This window comes from Carlito syrichta, unplaced genomic scaffold, assembly GCF_000164805.1.
Source record: "Carlito syrichta isolate Samal-C Ts95f unplaced genomic scaffold, Tarsius_syrichta-2.0.1 Scaffold313398, whole genome shotgun sequence".
In the NCBI taxonomy this organism is placed as follows: Eukaryota; Metazoa; Chordata; class Mammalia; order Primates; family Tarsiidae; genus Carlito; species Carlito syrichta.
The window spans coordinates 128660-142242 of NW_007257494.1; the positions used below are offsets into that span (position 1 = coordinate 128660).

General features: G+C 35.5%; 1 protein-coding gene across 1 annotated transcript in view; it reads right to left on the reverse strand.

The window, feature by feature from the left end:
* The window catches only part of LOC103272966 (raftlin-2), a 136897-nt gene that overhangs the window by 104764 nt on the left and 18550 nt on the right, over positions 1–13583 (reverse strand). Inside the window, exons 2-4 of the mRNA XM_021718752.1 lie at positions 7947–8130; positions 6928–7042; positions 2633–2912 (exon numbers count right to left, since the gene is read on the reverse strand). Coding sequence (XP_021574427.1) covers positions 2633–2912; positions 6928–7042; positions 7947–8130 — 579 coding nt within the window. The remainder of the gene's footprint in view (positions 1–2632; positions 2913–6927; positions 7043–7946; positions 8131–13583) is intronic.

The following is a 13583-nucleotide window of genomic DNA, read 5'->3' on the forward strand; positions in this document are numbered from 1 at the left end:
TGTGTCTGAAAGTCTGATGTGGGCATTGCCCACCTATTCTCCATCTGTGAATATAAGGACATCAGACTGTTATAGGCCAGGGCTCTGGCAATAGAGGATTGTTAAAATTATGTTTGAAAACAATATACAACTATCATTTTAAATGTTGTGACTTTCTCTTCCTTCCAAATATTGCAATGGTCTGCCCCTTCCTCCAAAAAAACTGTAAAAGAATATATTGTGAATTCCAAAATGTTATCTAAAATGTCAGCATGACCAGGAGACTCTGTATCATGTTAGTGATCTCATGTATTAAAAATTGTTAATGTAAATCTTTGAGCTATGCTAAAACTGCACATTGGTTTCAAGCTTGGGGTGGGTGAAGGGCTGTGAATTTTGGGTATACATAATGGAATGGATTTAAGTTGATTGGTATGGGTTTTTTGACAATGATGCCAATTCGTCTTCCTATAACCTGGTTATAGAAATTAAATACTCCCTTTTCTCTGTGTCTGTCTCTTGTATCTTACTTGGCTTGCGATTTATCGGATGGGGTCATAATAATACCTTTTGCACTGCAGAAAAATCAGGGTGGTGGTTAGCTGGGAAAATGGCGAGTAAAGGGGAAGGTAGTGGCGGTGGTGGAGATGGACGAGATCTACGCTAGGAAATGCTCCCATTCTTTCTTCAGGAGTTGGTGCTTTTGTGGTGAAGCTTATGTGCTATGTGCAGGACATTGAGCATACCTCATCACCCAGGTTGCCCATGACATCAGGGTGTGTTTCACTGCACCAGCATTGATCGCAGGATCACATAATAGCAGCTAACTTAACATAGGGTTTATTCTATGCCAGGCATGGGGCTAAGCACTTTATAGACATTTCTTGTTTACTTCTCACAATAGCCCAGTGAGGGAGGTCCTACCATCACCTCCTTTTTTTATAAAGAAATTGAGGCATCTGACTCTAGAGCCTACGCTGTTAACTCTAAAGTATATGTAGTCTTTGAGTTTTCTCTTAGTACTTTTTAATTTGTTTATTATTCTTTTAAAGTTATTATTGTTATCATTATTTTAAAGTTTTAAGACAGTTTATTAGCAAGAAGAAGAGAAGAAAAACAGAATACTCATGGCAGAAGGACCTGCAATGGACAAGTTTCTCAAAAAAGAAAAAAACTGTCGATTTTTTTTTTTGAGTAGCAGTTTCACTCTGTTGTCCAAGTTGGAGTGCAGTGGGATAATCACGGCTCACTGCAGCCTTGAACTGCTGGGCTCAGGCAATCTTCCTGCCTTAGTCTCTGGAGTAGTTGGGACTACAGGCGTGTGCCACCATTCCTGGCTAATTTTTAAATTTGTTTATAGAGACAAGATCTTGGTATGTTGCCCAGGCTGGTCTCGAACTCCTGGGCTCAAGCAGTCCTCCCATCTTGGCCTCTCAGAAAGCTGGGGTTGCAGGCATAAGCCCCTGTGCTCGACCTATTTATTTATTTTATAGACAAGATCTGGTCTAGGCTGGAGTGCAGTGATACGATCATGACTCACTGCAGCCTCTACCCTCCCGTCTTAGCTTCCTGCCTAGTTGGGACTACAGGTATGTACCACCACCAATATAGCTAATTTTTACATTTTTTTGTAGAGCAGAGTCCCACTATGCTGCCTAGGCTGATCTTGAACTCATGGCCTCAAGTGATCCTCCTGCCTTGGCCTCACAAAGTGCTGGGATTACAGGCATGAGACACAATACTCAGCCTGACAGTGCTTTTTAAAAAAGCATGATTGTGAAGATATCAGAAAACTTTGAACAGTCTAAAATATTCTTCAATTTTTTGCTAGTTGACACAGAAGAATAAACTATTGTTCAGTTATTTTAGGCTGTAGGCAGTAGAGTTCTAGTAATTGTTTCATCGTGATGTGCCATTTTTATATTCTAGTTGATGATCAAAGAAATCAATTTCAAAGGTAAAAACCAACCCTGAAGTGGGAAATGCCAAAATTAAATTCCTACATGCTGTTTCTAAGGGCAGACATAAATTAGAACAACTTTATTAACAGACTCGCTTCTTTGGTACACACGTGTAGCCTCTATTTTACAAGAGAGTTTTGGATGACTAAATGCAAACCAGTTTAACACAAAGTTTCATCATGAGCATGGCATTGTATGGCCTTCCAGGGTCAACTGTCTGAAAAACTGCCCTGCCTTATTTCTGGCTATAATAATTTCTGAAAATCATGACAAGTACATATTAGTTCATTTAGTCTTTATAATTCTTTTTTTTTTTTTTGAGTTGGAGTCTCACTCCGTCACCCAGACTGGAGTACAGTGGCATGCTCATGGCCACCCCAGCGTTGAACTGCTGAACTCCCGCAATCCTTCTGCCTCAGCCCTCCAAGTAGCCAGAACTACAGGTGCGTGCACCACTCCTGGCTAATTTTTTGATTTATTGTAGAGACGAGGTCTCACCAAGTTGCCCGGGCTGGTCTTGAACCCACAGGCTCAGGCAATCCACTCCCAAAGTGCTGGGATTACAGGCTGAGCCATCGAGCCTGGCCTAGTCTTTGAAAATTTACCTCATATTTCTAAAAACAAAACTCAAAAAAGTATTTTGCTAAATTTAAGATATACTATATTTGCTTTCTACTCATCTTGTCTATTACCGTCTCCCTTTCTTGGTTTAGAGGAACTGGGGCTGCCATTTTGTTCCATTTGATACTGTCCGCTTTCATGATGAAGTTCTTCCTCAATTCCACTTTCAGATGATTGCCCACTTAATGTTTCTTCATTCCAACTTTTACAGTTTTCATCTGAACTGTGTGTCACATGTAGCACTGATTCTATGTCTCCATCATGGTTGGTTCCATTACAGAATTTAGATGGTGAGTAATGCTGTGATATGAATCCAACAAATTTCATTCCTCTTTTAGCAGCAACATTAATCTGAGATTTAAAAAGAGATGGCAGAACAAAATGTAAAGTCTATATACTTTGATTATTTTATCAATTAAACCTTAAGCTTATTGAAGAAATCTACTAGAAGAGGCAGTAAATTGACCAGTAACTAAAGATTCATTCATAAACTAATTAGTAACCTCTAGAATAGCACTGCTTCTAAAACACTGGCACACTGTCCTAGTGACCTTCAAGCAGAAGTAATATACTCTAGAAATCATGAAAACCAGGAATCATATCTTCCCCTGAAAGGCTACTATCTGGGAAGAACGAATAATTCTACAGCATGATTTTTGCAGACCAGGTAATAGTGGTCTCTCCAGTTGGAGCAAAATATATTCCAAGAAATCCCTAAAAATAACATTACCAAATACATTTAAAGAAAAGATTTTTTGGTTTAAAAGCAAAACACACAGCTTTGTTTGCTTGATGTTAAATAAAGAAAAATGTTAGAAGACTAATTTTTGACAAATGTATACATATAAAGCATAAGTCCAATTCATACAACTCTTAGGAAGCTTTCTGATTGTCTTATAACTTCATGCTATTGTCTCTCATCTGGGCCAAATACATATGATTAGATTCAATGTTATCAGTAAAAGAAAAGGATTCTGACGTATATGATGTAATGCCCATGAAAAAATTTGAGACCTTAAGAATGGTTAGTTTCGGTCTCAGCCCTTTCCCCATTGATATATTTGTGAGATTTAGCTTTTATTTAATGTTTAAATGCATACAGCCAAAAACTCAAGGCAATTTCCTTCCTGTTTTTGCTTCATTGCTTTGTTCTATTTGTGTGTCTTTTCCTGTGTTCAACTAGCAATTCCTTTAATGGCAGGGTCTGTGTCTTATTCATCTTCACATTGCAGTGTTTTATACTTACAGGTACCCGTAAGTTCTCATTAAATAAGTTAAAATAAAGAAATAGTAATGTCTTTTATATGGTCATTGTTGTTATCTGGGAGGAGAAGAGTTATAATGGAGGCTGCAAGTATAAACATCTATAGTTAGAATGAAATGGAATGGGACAGGCCAGGAAGAACCAGGGCAAAATCAGAGAGCAATGACCATCAAAAGGGACAACTGTGGTTTTCTCAACTCTAGCCTACCAGGCAGGCACATTCTGAGAAGGGGAGAGGAGTGTGGAGACGTGGAGCTAGGGCAGACTATGGCTGGTGCAATATCATTTATTTCTATAGATTAACATATTGGGATTACAACCATATATGAAGCTTTAAAAATAACCACACATTTTCCTTTATATCAGGTGTCTTGGAGGAGAAGAAGAAGGAGGGGTAAGAAGATATGGTATTCTACAGATGGAAATGGGTAAACTTGTTGTCAGTGATTTCTCTAGGGCTTATTTGTTGATTTGAATGAAAAATTGCAGAAAGGTTCCCCCCCCCATTACTAGTACATTTTATCTGGAAAGTTCTGACAACAATATAGTATTAGTTGAAGGTTGCAGTGAGCTGTGATTGAGACTCTGACTCAAACACAAAATAAAAATATATATAGTATTAATGTCTTTTCTAACTTAAAAGTTAGAAGATTAACTTTTTTTTTGAGTTGGAGTCTCACTCCGTCACCCAGACTGTAATGCAGTGGCACGCTCACGGCCACCCCAGTGTGGACTTGCTGGGCTCTGGCGATCCTTCCACTCCAGCTTTCAAAGTAGCCGGGACTACAGGTGCGTGCTATCATGCCCTGCTAATTTTTTATTTATTGTAGAAACGAGTTCTTGCCAAGTTGCCTGGGCTGGTCTCAAACCTGTGGGTTCAGGCAATCCACTTGTCTCAGTCTCTCAAAGTGCTGGGATGACAGGGTGAGTCACTGAGCACAGCTGATTAATTTTTTAAATGTTATTTTTATTTTAAAATCTTAAGCAAAACATTTGCAAACCTAATTTTAAAATTAGAGTGAGCATTAGTGCGATGTTAAAACTTGATTAAAATGTAGTTGCTCAACAACCAACTCCTTGTGCAAGGAAGGTGTTAAAAAATAATATTTGGCATTCATCTATTACTCTTGTTCATACCCAAAGCAATGTTCAAATATTTCATGTGCTATGTTTCCTGAAGCTTTTCTCTTCATGAAATAGCCCCATTACTCTAATTGCTGAAATAACAGTACTTTCCTGTTTAAATAGATTTTTAACTGTGTCCAGGAAGTCAAATGCAAAACAAAGGCTTTGATGGTGATCTATTAAAACTAAATTAGTAGCTACATTTTTAGTTTCAAAAGAAACTTGCTGGAGTAGGCTTATTGCCAGAAAAAAATTAAATTTCCCAGAATAGTAGTAGTAAACAATATGCTTACTTTGTTTATAAAAATCTAGTCTCAAAGACTGTTCCTAAACACACTTATTGATTGGTGACTTTATATCTAAATGGTAAATATCATTAGCAGCTATAACTTGCTATATACAAATCACAGATAATCCTATACACATGGTTATTTAAAACTTGGAAACAATAATAAAAGCAAGTGAACAAGTTTCACAGATTCTTACCTTAAAGGAAATGCCTTAGATTTTGGCTGTATGCATTTTCTTTTGAATCAGATTCTCACTCTGTCACCCAGACTGGAGTGCAGTGGCATGATCACGCTTCACCATGCAGCCTCAGACTCCTGGACTCAAGCAATCTTCCCTCCTCAACCTCCCAAGTATCTGGGACTACAGGTGCATGTCCACCATGCCTGGCTAATTTTTTTTATGTTTTTAATCTTTTGTAGAGATAAGGTCTCACTATGTTGCTGGTGTATGCATTTAAACAAAAGCTGAAACCTTATAAATACGTCAATGCAGCTAATAAAAAAAATCTTTCACCATAAAATCCCATCAATTTCGAATATTTGTGAATGTACAATTTTTTCTTTAATCAATATACATATAGTATTCAACTTTCCATTTACTTTTCAATAAAGTTATATTGCATAGACTTTTCTATCTTAAGTCTATATAGTTGTCATATTTACTGCCCATAAAGTATTTGACACATCACTGTTTCCTTCAAAGTCTTCCAGTTATTGAGAATTTGGTGTTTTGTTCACTGTTGGTTAAATATCTTTGTCTAAAAATGATATTTCCTCCTTTTCAATTATTTTCTTGGAATAGATTCCTAAAGAAGAAATTACTAGGTTATAAAATAAAATAGGATTTATGATTTTTCTTACCAAATAGATATTCAGAAACACTATACTAATTTGTTACAGTGCCAGCTACAATATGAATGTTAACTTTTTTTAAAGCTTTGCCAATACTGGATTTAATAATTTCAATTTAATATCTAGTTTAATATGGAAAATTAAACTGGATAAAGTATTAATTTTCAGTTTTCATTTACATTAAAAATTATTAGGTTGAACCTGTTGCTGTCTTCTAATTATTTATATTATTTATATTTCCTTTTGTATTCACTGTCTGTCCACTTAAGACTGGAGATCACTTTCATGGATTTGTATTCATTTCCTATACTGTATATTCTGAAAATAAATCTCCATCTATTGTAGATTTCCCCTTGTTTCTTTTTTTAGTTTAGTTTTTTTTAGAACATATGTTTTATTTACATACTCAAACTCCTCAATCTATTCATAATTGAATATGTTTACTGTTCTATTTTCTTTTGGATTTTTTATACGTAAAAAATTACCTCTTTATCTCATCTGAATGTGTGGAATCTATTTTCTACAGAAAAATTGCCCACTTTCCCAATAGCATTCATTAAATAATGGTTGTTTCTCCATTTATTTCATTACATTTGTTATAAAAATTATTTTTTATGTTTAAATTGACTTCTGGTATCTCTATTTTGTTTCAGTGGCCTGTATTTCTGTTTTTAACTCTATACAATTTGGTATAAATGTTTCAATATGTTTTAAATTGTGATAGAAAAATTCACCTACCATTCCCCTACTATTTTTAAAGTAAAAAAGACAATTGATAAAGAAGAAATACCAAATATTTCTCAATACCCTGTGAAAAAATGTATACATTTCATACCTTTTCTATCAGTTCTTTTGCTGTATCATTTGTTTGTGTCTCATAAGTTAGAGGACATTCCTCAATCACAAGCCTCGGGCGTCTTTGTCCACTGGGTACTGCCGAATGCTTTGGGCTATAACAGAGAGAATATGTTCATGATTGGAGGCCAGTTGCTGCTTTTCAGCTAATGGGCTCAAGTGAAAATGAGTAAACAACTCACAAATAAGATCAAAGCAATCATTTTTGTTATTTCAAGACAGATGGCTATCTTTTTACATAAAAATACCAGAAAAACACAATAACTGCTACTAGCTTAAATTTCCTTAATTTAAACTTAAATTAATTTAATTTAAAAAGAAAGAAAAGCATCACGTCTGTTGTTTTAATAAGAGTTATGAGAAATACTTTTAGATCATTGTTATATCTTATTATTGAACAAAAAGCACAAATAAAAATCTTATTTAAATGCAGACAACTTTTTCTTTTTCTTCTCTGATTTTTCTCTTGCCTATTCTTAGCCTTGTCAGGGCACTACTGAGTCTATCTGAAGCAATTCTAAAAACAGAAAAGATAATTGACACATGGTTGAAAAGATTTGTAATTAGGACATAAGTGTTACTACTGTGCAAAAATGTCATGCTTGTTTAGTAATGCTTGAACTAGTAAATATTTGATGAGGCTCGTATTCTGGGGAGAGCTGAAGCCTATATACACCCTGCCAGATATTTGTAAGTTGGCAATTACTTGGTAGGAGACAGTGTCCTTTATAAACACATGTGGAATTTTTCAAGGCCCTTTCTTTTTTTCTTTTTCCTCAGTTTTTCTATTTTCCGGTTTTCTAAGTTCTGTCTGCAAGAAGCTAAAATCAACCAAGAGTTTTAAGAAAGGAGGTATAAATTTCTTTGCTTCAGTTGAGATTCCACTGCTTTAAAAAGTGCCTTAAACCCAAATCCCCAAATTATCCTTTATTCTATTACTTTGTTCAAGATTTCTTTTCTTTTAGATAAAGAAAACTGTCACTCTCAACTGCCTCTTACCTTAATTTCAAGCGTGATAGCACCACCCTATATAGGTAACTTGCAGGTAAGTGTTTTCGCTGCCCCACAGGTTGTATAATGGGATGAATAGCCCCAACTATATATCCTTTAAGATAATAGTCTTCCACTTTTGTTACTATATCCAGAATTGAATTTATCTTGATGACTTCTGGGCTTGATGAAGCTGAAATATCAAAGGCAAAGAGAAATGTACACATTCAGAAGATTGAGTTATACATTATTTCTATGTGTAATAATACTAATAAATAGGAAAAATCTCCATATTGGCTTAATCTCCAATAAACTTACATTTACATGTATTATATATTTTCTAAACTCACTTCATGAAAAAGGAAAAGTGACCTTATAATAGATAAATAACATTACCAACATGTCTAAAAGCAGAAATACAATCCTTTATGTGGTTTTTCAATAAAAGAAGCTTTGTTTTATAGGTTTTAATTTGTGTGACCATATTTCCATTAATAGATATTGAAGACATACATAAGAGAAGTGGTAATTAAGAGTCAGTCATTTGTATGACCGAACAAGATGTGATGCATAACTTCTTAAATATAAAATTCATATCAGTCTAAAAATTAAAAAAAAATGGGAGAAATGATACTTATTAAGCAGGAATTTTTTTCAGGTGTTTTCTTAATTCTAGTTATTCTTCCAAAACACTATTTTAAGTGTGTTTGGGAAGCTCAAAATATGATTTCTTAGGGCACTGATATACATGCTTGAGTAAAGGCAGTTGGAAAAGTAAATTTATCCAGAAGATTTTTTTTTTTTTTTCCAATCGGAGTTTCACTCCAGCCTAGGCTGCAGTGCAGTGGCATGCTCATGGCCACCACAGCCTCGACCTGCTGGGCTCAGGTAATCCTTCCACCTCAGCCTTCCAAGTAGCTGGGACTACAGGTGTGCATCACCATGCCAGCTAATTTATTGAGTTATTGTTAGAGATGAGGTCTCGCCAAGTTGCTCAGGCTGGTCTCAAACCTGTGGGCTCAGGCAGCCCTCTCACCTTGGCCTCCCAAAGTGCTGAGATTACAGGTGTGAGCCACCGTGCCTGGCCCAGAAGTTCTTTTTAATAAGTAAAAATCCTAAATGTAGAAGACATTAAATGCAAAATTGACACGCAATTGAACCATCCCTTGAAGGAGAGCAAATCTGTAGAAACTATAGCTTAGCACTATTGGTGCAGACTTTATCATAGTAACAGGAAAAGAGGGTGTTGTTTGAGAAAATGCTCTTAATGTTCCAGTAGTATTAATTTAAACAACAGTTTATTTTCTGTAACAATATCTCCCAGTTTATGGAAAGCAATCAAGAATATCTAGCAATATACTTGGAATTTGATGATCTCTTAAGTAACAAAACATATGCAATTAATTCCAGATATGAGAATAGTTGGCTGTTGACCTGCTGTGAGTATGGTGAGTGGTGTCCAGCAAAGAACTGCTGCTGACTGCCTGAACACAGGAAGGAGGTTAAGAAGCAGATGAGGAAGAAGGGTCAGAGGAAATCCCCTCCTCCCCTTACATTAACACCCATGTGATGGAACAGAAATCCATCATCCATGGGTATTCATGCCAACTTCTCAAACTAAAATAATACAGAAATGTTATATGAACCAGGATGAATCCATTTCCTCCAATTTGCATCCTCTTTTGGATTTAAACTTAATATTTAACTTTATATTTTCTTCATCATTATGAATAGGAATGAAAACAAAGAGAATGATTCTGGACTTTGAAGAAACAGGCTTCCTTGTAAACAGTCCAGCTCTACTTGATTGTGGGGAATTCCTCTGGTTTTACTTTTTAGTATTCTACTAATCCTGATTTCTAAACAAATAAACTGAAAAACTAGATATAAAATGGAACAAACCTTTAAGATTAAGAAATAAAACATAACCTAAACTTGTTTTCAGAGGTATATATGAATCCTACATTTTAAAGAAAATTGCAGTCTTTTAGTGGATCACATTGCCTACTGCAGAAAGTGAATTGCTTTAGCATGATACAAAAGAGTCTTCGTAGTCTGGCCTCTGCCTACTGATTTAGCCTTCACTCTTGCGTGCCTTGCTTTGGAAGGACTTGGGAGTTTCTGAACCTGCCACTGTGTCTCCTGCCACCTACATTTCTTCCTCTGCTCCCTTAACCTGAGTTAATCATCCCTTCCTTCTGACTGCATGTATTTCTACTAGTGTCCTCATAAGATTGTATTGTAGATATTTGTTTATATGTTTGTCTTGACTATTAGAGAATTCCATAAAGGCAAGGAACCCACTTTATTCATGTCTTTCTATGCCTAGCATGTTCCTTAGGTTACTAGGTAAATTTGCAAACACTATTTGTAAGGGAAATTAAGAGGTGAAATTATTGCATAAAAGAAGGCAAACAATCAAAGTTAGCTAGTGGAAATAAGTTAGGTAAGCAAATTCAGAAACAATTGTGTAGGTTATCCAGGCCTTGGAGGACAGAGACAAAATTGGAAAAAAACACAGGCAGTGATGCAAAATTGTTTTTCATTCTCTCGGTCATGAAAATGAGAGTGGTCAAGAACATAGTGAAAGTTCAGAGTTAAAGGTCATATTCACTTCCAGAGCCTCCAGCCACCTTAAGTTCCCTATTTTAATGATTTTACAATGAGAAAAGATGTTTTGCAAATGAAGCAAAGAGTCATGAAAGGTGGAGTTCCATGTGTTTATTTAGTTACATCTTGGAGTGAAAGCTAGAGAGAAATTTGGGAGAAGATTGAAACACAAATAATGATTTAATGAAGAGGAAGAGTGTGGCTTTTATTCAGGAGGGTTCACTTGAACTCTGTGCTTGGGAGAACTTCTGCATAATGCAGGACTTGTCCTCTTGCTGACTTGGTTGGAGTCACTGTTAAGTCATGTGTTGTCTCATCTAAGTCTGCTTTGGCATCCCTGCTTGGAAGGAAACCCCAGAAATCAAGAACTCAGGGTTGGGAAAAGTCCACTCTCCTGTAGTCAGAGCAATCTAGGCAGCTAAATGGTCTGTCTATTTTCTGTGATCTTGCCATCATCGCAGGTAGTGCAGAAGCCAACACATAAAAGGCACTTAATGAGTTCAAAGAGGCATTTAAGTCGTTATTAAACATAGAATATTTGAAAGTATTTCCATTGTTCTGTATTTTCACCAGATGTTCAGCAGTTAGTAACTAATATTATTTCACCATTTTAGTTCTATAATAACACTTTCATCATTAAATTAAAGATTATATATTATCTGGAAATGGATGGTGGTTATGGCTTCACAAAAATATGAATGTACTTAATGCCACTGAACTGTACGCCTACAAATGATTAAATAGTAAATTTTATATCATTTATATTTTACCACAAAAAGATTACGTCAAAGATTTTTTATTATATCTATTTTAATATATGACATATATATCGTACAGTTCAGTAGTGTTAAATATAAACACATTATTGTGAAACAGGATTCCAGAACTTTTTTAACTTTCAAAACTAAAACTCTTCACTCATTAAACAACTCTACATTTCTCTTTAACCCTAGGCCCTGGCAACCACAACTCTACTTTCTTTTCCTTTGAATTAGACTACTTAAGATAACTCATATAAGAGGAGTCATATAGTATTTGTCTTTTTGTCACTGACTTATTTCATTTAGCCCAATGTTCCCAAAGTTCATCCATGTTGAAGGATGTGACAGGATTTCCTTCCTTTTTAAGACTGAATAATATTCCACTGTATGTATATACCACATTTTGCTTATCCATTCATCTGTCTATGGACACTGGGTTATTTCAACTTCTTGGTTATTGTGAATAATGCTGCTATGAACACTGGTGTGCAAATACCTCTTTGAGATCCTGCTATTGATTCTTTTAGCTATACACCCAGAAGTGGGATTGCTAGATCGTATGGTAATCTATTTATAATTTTTTGAGGAAACTCCATATTGTTTTCTATAGCTGCTGCACCATTTCACATCCCCACCTACAATGTACAAGGCTTCCAAGTCTCTACATCCTCGCTAACACTTGTTATTTTCTATTTTCCTGATAGCAGCTATACTAAGGGGTGTGAGGTGATAATTCATTGTAGTTTTGATTTGCACTTCCCTAATGGTTAGTGATATTGAACATATTTTCATATCCTTTTGGCCATCAGTATATTATCTTTGGAGAAATGTCTATTCAAATCCTTTTGCCCATTTTTAAATTGGGTTGTTTCTTTGTTATTGAGCTGTAGGCATTCTCTATGTATTCTGGATATTAAGCCTATATCAGATATATGGTTTGCAATTACTTTCTTTCATTCCGTTGGTTGACTTTTCACTCTGTTGACTGTGCCCTTTGATGTACCAAAGTTTTGAAGTTTGATGTAGTTTCATTTACCTATTTTTGCTTTTGTTGTTTGTGTTTTTGGTGTCAGATCCAAGAAATCATTGCCAAAGTCAATGTTATGAAGCTTTTTCTCTATGTTTTCTTCTAGGAGTTTTATAGGTTTATTCCTTATGTTTAGGCCAACATTTTTTTTAAAAAGTACAATCGCATTTGTTTTATTGGTTTTAAAAAGATATACCTTCTTCAAAAATGATGCAAGAAAAATAAATAACTTTGATATTTTCCCAACAGTTTTACTTGATTATCTAGCAAGGCAGGGTGGAAAAGGAAAACTTAAAAATTAGTGAAGGTGCAAGAAATGTTAAAGTTTATTTGAATAATATTTACTTGACAAAAGTGAAACACATTCCTAACTATGTGGGAGACTGAGGCAGGAGGATTGCTTGTGCCCAGAAGTTTGAGGCTGTGGTGAGCAGTAATCATGCCATTGCACTCCAGCCTGGGTGACAGAGTGAGACCTTGACTCAAAACAAAACAAAACAAAACAAAACAAAACAAAACAAAACAAAACAAAAAAAACACAAAAAGTACATAGATTGTAATCAATAACTTAAAAAAGGTGAGTGGGGGTGAGCATTCCATTTTTGTGAAAGTATGTCTCTGTAAATTGTAAAATTCAGTACAAGAATAAGGGATGTGCCTTGGCTTAGAAATCCACCTGCTATTTTAACAACACTGTAGGCCAGGTGGTAACTGTGATGTGGTTATTGTTACATGCATTAAGTTGATTGTTTTTTTCCATGTGGCTAACTGCTCAGTGCAGAGTGCTTGAGGTTTCAGTCAACAAACTGTTCAAGGATCACTTGAGAAAAGACTATGAATCCTGGTTGTTGCCTGAAAACTTTCCATTGATGGCCTGTGGCAGGATCAAGAAAACCCCAGTCTCAAACTTGGCAGAATTGGTGTCTGTTACTTGGAAGAAAACCCCAGCACTCTTTTAAGAAATGCAGCATTACCACTGCTCACAATAGCAAAAACATGGAACCAACCATGCTGCCCATCAAAACTGGACTGGATAAAAAAAATGTGCTACATATACACAATGAAATATTATGTAACCATAAAGAAGGACAGACATATGGACTTCGCAGCAACTTGGATGAATTTAGAGTCTACTCAGTGATCTATCACAGAAACATAGAACAGAGTATCACATGTTCTCACTCATAAGTGGACCCTGATCATTTACCATAATACTATAAGAAAAAGATTTGCAGGATACTGTCAAGG